At 37.6% G+C, this 6,541-nt stretch overlaps 1 protein-coding gene across 12 annotated transcripts in view; it reads right to left on the reverse strand.

The window, feature by feature from the left end:
* The window catches only part of lyst (lysosomal trafficking regulator), a 76,344-nt gene extending 70,660 nt beyond the window's left edge, over positions 1-5,684 (reverse strand). For 8 of the 12 annotated variants that reach the window (XM_050070632.1, XM_050070631.1, XM_050070630.1 and 5 more), the window contains exons 1-2: positions 5,423-5,681; positions 3,612-3,896 (exon numbers count right to left, since the gene is read on the reverse strand). In XM_050070632.1, the coding sequence (XP_049926589.1) occupies positions 3,612-3,692 (81 nt within the window). In that variant the 5' untranslated portion in view covers positions 3,693-3,896; positions 5,423-5,681. The other 4 variants (XM_050070627.1, XM_050070628.1, XM_050070629.1 and 1 more) reach the window with 4 other exon arrangements.
* Positions 5,685-6,541: the final 857 nt, after the last annotated feature.

The following is a 6,541-nucleotide window of genomic DNA, read 5'->3' on the forward strand; positions in this document are numbered from 1 at the left end:
CTGACTCACTGCTAGTGCTGCTCGTGCTTGTGCTGTGTACCCGTTACATTTCTGGCTCTCAAAGTGGCGTCTGGGGAGCTTTGGGAGGATTCAAGGCATGTCCCAAGCTATGAGGGGAATCATTTGCTTTCAGTTATTTATACTGCTTGCTCCACAGTGGCAGAATGACACGTGCTGAATGGCTTTCTACCCTGCAGTTACCCTCTAACACAATTATATATAATTCTGTACAAAATGAGTCTGAAGACAAACAATCTCCACCGATTCTAAGGAGGAAATCTTATAAAAACAGGCTTATGTGGTTTCCAGCATGTCTCTGTACAGATGTTTTATTCGCTCACAGGTTTGTTGGGGTCTGAATTAGTTTAGCAAGTGCAAACAGACTTAACACAAAAGCTATTTACTCTATTTAAACTCTGTTAAAGAATTTATGTAGAACAGAATTAACAATTGAGTAACTTTTTACTGCATAATTTCCTACAACCACACAGCATTTTGCAGCAGCCTGTTTTTGCTCATGGTCACTGTGGAGCGGCTGAGGCAAAACCGGCAATTTGGGCAGCTTGAATGACAAGCAGCTGACTAAAGTAAGGTCTCGATGTTCACTTTTGTTGGATGATATCATACCTTTCAGATTCAGCGGACTAACCCAGGATGAATGCCTAGTCAAAAAGGTTAAAACCTCAGCAAATAACCACCCTAGACGCTATTTAACATACTCATGTCTAGGAAAGGATTTTGAAAAAATCATTAATAAACATTGGCACATCTTAAGTTCAGATCCACTACTCCAAAACATCTTTAAAAATTCTCCTAGAGTGGTGTATAAACGTAAAATCTGATCTGAGACCAGCCAGAAACCCAACTTTCCTTGAACTGCCTCCTGGCAATTATCGGTGTGGTTCATGCACTCAATGCAATTTTACATACAAATGTACCACGTTTAACCACTCGGTAACTGGGAAAACGATAAAAATCAGAGGTACCATATCCTGCTCAACAAAAAATGTGATTTACCTCATAAAATGCCCTTGTGGTTTAGTATATGTAGGCAAAACTCAGAGACCTTTAAAAACTAGGATAGCTGAACACAGGAGCTGTATTCGAACTCAGGACCAGCGTAGCCCAGTGGCGGTGCATTTCAGGGAGGCAAATCATTCAATTGCCTCCTTGAGATACATCGGCATCGAGCACGTAAAACCCCCAAGAGGAGGAGGTGATCTGAACACCCTCCTATTGAAAAGAGAGAGTTTTTATATCTTCACCCTCCAGACTCTTTCTCCTAGTGGTTTGAATCAAGAATATGAGATCAAACACTTTCTTTAAAACCATTAGGCTTACTTGAGTGATGAATTAACATATTTTTCTTATTTTTTATATATTCCTATATTGTTCTATATGGTTTCGTTGGTTTACATGTCCCAGTAGACTACTTGGACATGACTGTGAACACTATTTTTGGTGTTCAGGATCTGTGAGCTTAATTATTTGATTTTTTTCCATTGATGAGGTCTTTTTAAATACATGAGATGAGGTTTTGCTGCTAAGATGTATTTTTGATGATTTGTTTAACTGTGATGATTTGCTAACTTTAATGTTATTCTGGTGAAGAGACTAATAGCCCACGCTGATTAATTGAATATAATCCACTTAATATGATTGCTGCTCATGATATATTATTCGATGTTTTTTTGAATTGCAGGTCCCCTTTTTTCTGATGGAATTTTATAATATATATATATTCTCAGAGTGTTTTTGATATACTTGTACTGAATTGTTACCCTAGATTGAATTTGATGTTTGCTTTTTCTGATCGATGTTTTTTAAAAAATAACCCCAGATGATATTTGGATGATTAACCACACCTGTTGCACACAACGTTATAAATAGAGGTGTGGTTTTCATTTTCCAACATTCAGACCTGACGAAGATCCCTCTAGGATCGAAACGTTGTTCATTAAAGTTTGTGGCATGGAGTAAGTGTGCAGGCTCTACCTCTTTTTCATTGATATCATACCTTTTCCCATCATTTGGAGTCAAACACCCTCTAACAACACCAACAACCCAACAACTGTTCAGGTGCAGTAATATTTGGATTGTGGTGTTAAATTCAAAGTCCAAACAGACAACAACCCCCTAATAAGAAACCAACCACTGTAACATACTGGAAAAATATGAACTTCTGAGCTGGGAAAAGCTGATCAAACATGCAAGTATATGTTTCATCTATATATTTGTTCATTGCATGGCTCTTCCACTACTCGGTTGCTTCATTAGGCAACCAGTAAATACAAATCAGATTACAAGAGGAGTCACAAGAGGAAACTGTATTATCCCACTGAGAAAATCTGCTTTCAGTCAATCTGCCTCTTCAATTAAAGCAGCACGTCAATGGAATGCTGTACCAACAACCCACATTAGGTAACTCGCCATACAGGTCCTTTTCTTGACAGTTAAGATGGTGGCTTATATAAGCCACCAGACCTGCCCACTCGAGGTGGATGCCTTTATCATTTGGAAAATGCGGCTTAACTGCCCTGTTGTTTGATTTACCTTTGTGCTACTGTTGTCCTGTTGCTCATACCTGTCCTTGCTTATCTGTTTTTGTGAAGCTCGCTGTGATTGTTTGTTTTTGATGATTCAATTGTAATTTACTCTGCTTTTATAGCTGCTCTATGTTCTGCTCATGTCTATCTGTGTTTACTTTTACCGAAATTGAAAAATCTTGAATCATTAAGGGTGGAGGAAATAAATCGGTACAGCATAGTATCATGATATTTTTGCATGGCAATATCATATTGATATATGTTACATAAATTATTAATATTATAAATACAAATGAACTTTTTGGTAGCCTACTAGAATAAATAAATCAATTGCTTTCACGGGCCAGTAAATACAATTAGCTGCAAAAAACATGATCGATAAACAGACAGAAAATGTCTTAAAACCAATGTTGACAGTTTTCCTTTTGGGACATATTATGTAATAGAAAAAGGTAATAAATTGCAAATCATCACATATATGTTATCACAATATTCAGCATATTGCAACATGTTTAACATCGCAATAATGTATTTTGACATAAGTATTGTGATAATATTATATCGTATCATATCGCATCGTATCGCATCGCATTGTATTGTAGGGCCTCTATGAATCATTATTATTGTTTTAAAAATTGCCTCTTGATTTTAGGCTTCACTCCTGGCAAGGGACTATGGATGAAAACTAGCCTCCTGGCTAATTCAAGCACATTTACATAAATGTTTATTAATATGTACTGACCCTGAGAAATAAACTGAATAAATATTTTCACAGTGAGCATGTATGAAGTTAAATTTCCTATTTTCTACCTCAAATCAAACACTGTATGGTCAGTTTGACACATTAACATGATGAAAACAAATACTTTGTCTCTATCAGAATAAACAAGATATACCTAACTGTATACAAGAGTTTTCCAAATACAATTTCAGTAATGTTAAGGCTTTTTGTAGGATCACTGCCTTGTAGTCCTGTAAACTAAAACTAAGCATCCCCCCCAGCCAGAGAAAGACCCCTGAGCTGAACCGGCTCCTGCCTCCTGAGTGTCTGCCAGCTGCACCTACCTGCAGATCTGCTCCTTGCAGTCTACAATCCATGTACTTTTCCCACGCATATGACAGATCAGTCTGCTGTGGACTGGCCATGTCGTCCACACCTCCAGGTACAACACCAGTCAGGGCGTTGAGGAAGCCAGGAATGACAAAATTCTCCTTTTGGTGTCCTTCCTAATCCTCCAGGTGGCTGAAAGTGCCCCGGACAGCACCACACGAAGCCCCAAATGTTCTCCCGAGTCATTCATAGCAGGTCCATGATTCACTGCGCTGCTTTGCCACTTTTAAATTGTGGTCCTGCAGAAAGAGACAAAGTGTCAATGGTTAGCAAAACACAGTTAGCTGGCAAAGTCTCTTTCGCTTTTGCCCACGCACTTTATAATACCGACAGCTGTTAATGACGCACTTGAACCTGACGTGAACCCGAAACTTCAAGACGAGCTCGACACAGTGTAGCATAACCAAAACAAAACGGAGTCGAGCAATACACTCGGCTAGCTAGCTAGCTAGGTATCTGACAGACCATGCGTCAAATCCGCAGGCGGGTTGAAGCAACCGACTTCCGGTGTGTGGTTTTGTTTTCAAAATAAAAGCATCTAACGTGCTATATTGGGTAAATAGACTGAAGAGTATTATCTCACTTGAAACAATTACAAAACATCGAGGTAGGATGATCCCTGCATTTTCACAATAACAAAATACAATGCTCACAAAGGCAGTAATAATTCTCTTATGTCAAAAAATATTCTGAATTTTAGCATTTATGTTTAAAAAGGTTATATTTTTGTTTTTTATTTCTGTTTCAATAACTACAAACAACACATGGATTAAATAGCTAAAGCAAACGATATGCATATGATAGTAAAGCATTTACTCCCAAACGTTGAACCACTAGTAAAGTGACTCCCACCATATCACACCAATGTACTTTGCAGTTGTTGAAATGATTGACCCCAAAAGCATATACTGCTTTGTGTGCTACTTGTTAAAACACATTTATATATTTATATTATATATTTAAATTGACAACTTTGCACACGGTTAAGATGTATAAGCAAAGCATTAAATCAGCTGTCATGTCAAGTAAGGTTTCCATTAATATGGTTAAAAATACTTGCTCTATTTCCATAGCACAGTCTAAAGATGAAAATATTCTACACTTTATTTCTTATGTAGAAAGCAACAATATTGAGAGAAAGTATAATAATTTATTAACAACCTACATACCATTAGATCATTGTTTTTGGGATATAAATACATGCTTTTCTTCTACAGCATGGCTTCTTTTATAATTTGGTGGTAAGTATTGCAGGATGGATGTTAACTGTGTACCACAAAGACCGTAAATGTTAATTTTTATTTTCCATTGCATGTATTTAATACTCTCAGGTCAGGACGGATTGCTTCTCAGAAAACGTTATTAATGTTTTATTTTGAAAGTGCTGCTAGTTAGCTGAATGGACTGTTTTAGCTAGCTTGACCGCAACAAGCAGCAAAAAAAGCTCGATAATTTTAATCATATTTTTTTGCATAAACACCATATTAACCTCAGAACCGTTACACCTAACGGACTCCACGGCATATTTTAATGAACATAACATATTTTGTGATGTTTTAGTTGTCTTGCTAACAGTCACATAACGTTAGCTGCTGTTGCACCGCATCGTACTGTGTGAGGCAGCTGTCAAAACTGAGTAGCAGAGAGAAACGAAAACACCGTTGACGGCCGTTACCGAAATATGCAGACGGTCCAGCTTTAGCCACAGCTTTCTTGTGTTCAGAATATCCAGTTTTGGGTAGGAAGAAATAATTTTCATACATACCTTCGTTTCCCACAAATTAAAGCCAGCTAATGCTAGCCTTCGTCCAGCAGACTGAAGAGTGTGTGATATGCCCTCAGCGTTGACTGCAAGGGTGGCTCAGGGAGAACGTCAACGGCTGAGTGAGGAGAATCTGTAGAAATTACGGTAGGTGACTTAAACCACAAGTTACTTTGGTTTATGACATTTTTAGTTGTATTTACTTAAAGGGCAGAGGTCACAGTAAAGTAGCGACAATTATCCTCCCGGTTTGAGTCCTTTATAAAACAAAAGAAATGTGTTTTTCATCTGGTCAATCAGCGGAACACACAGAAAAACATAACTGTGAACATGATAACATTAAAAATTATGCTGTCTCTCATTTATTTAATAATTTATACAGTTGTGTCAGTCATATTAGTATTATAAACCCCGCAGACAAGTTTGAGGGTCAGGTTGGAGTAGTACCGTATTAAGCGCTCCCAGCCGGTGACATGCCCACTGACTGCTGTTCTGTCTCCCATTGGATAGCACGCGACTAATTCCCCAATCAATCAAGGCATTATGTTCAGGGACGGTGTTGCGTTTATGGAACATCTGTAAATCCGCCAATTAGTAGCTCTATCATAAATACTGGTAACACGATAGCCTAGTTCATCTGTGCCCAAATGGCTGTCATTAAAAATGGATGATATACCGTCATTTAGTTACATTAATATAGTTTATTTTGTGGACAACTTGGATGCAAACATTTCAGAGACTGTAAATCTTGTGGTTATTTAGGGTGAATATCACATTCATACTTGAAAAAGTTGTACTTCCTCTTTCACTGTGTTCATGAATAACTTTGCCAACCACTTCTAGTCACCCAAATATATGGAAAAACTGAGCAATACAGCTAAAAAAAATCCTCTATATCTAGGTCTTTGCTCTTTTAGTGTCTCTTACCTCGCTCTTTTGTGCTCCTTATTTGTTTACTTCACTGTTTCTCCTTTTTGGTTTTGTTGAAAATCATTTTCTGCCTTGATTTTCAATTTAATGTTACCCTTATTGGTCTTTTTATGTATTTGATTGTGTTGTAGCATCATTTCCACCATTGCTGCTATATTTTATCTCTTGTCTTTGCAAATCCTGACTTGTTCT

This window comes from Epinephelus moara, chromosome 19 (genome assembly GCF_006386435.1).
Source record: "Epinephelus moara isolate mb chromosome 19, YSFRI_EMoa_1.0, whole genome shotgun sequence".
NCBI lineage: Eukaryota > Metazoa > Chordata > Actinopteri > Perciformes > Serranidae > Epinephelus > Epinephelus moara.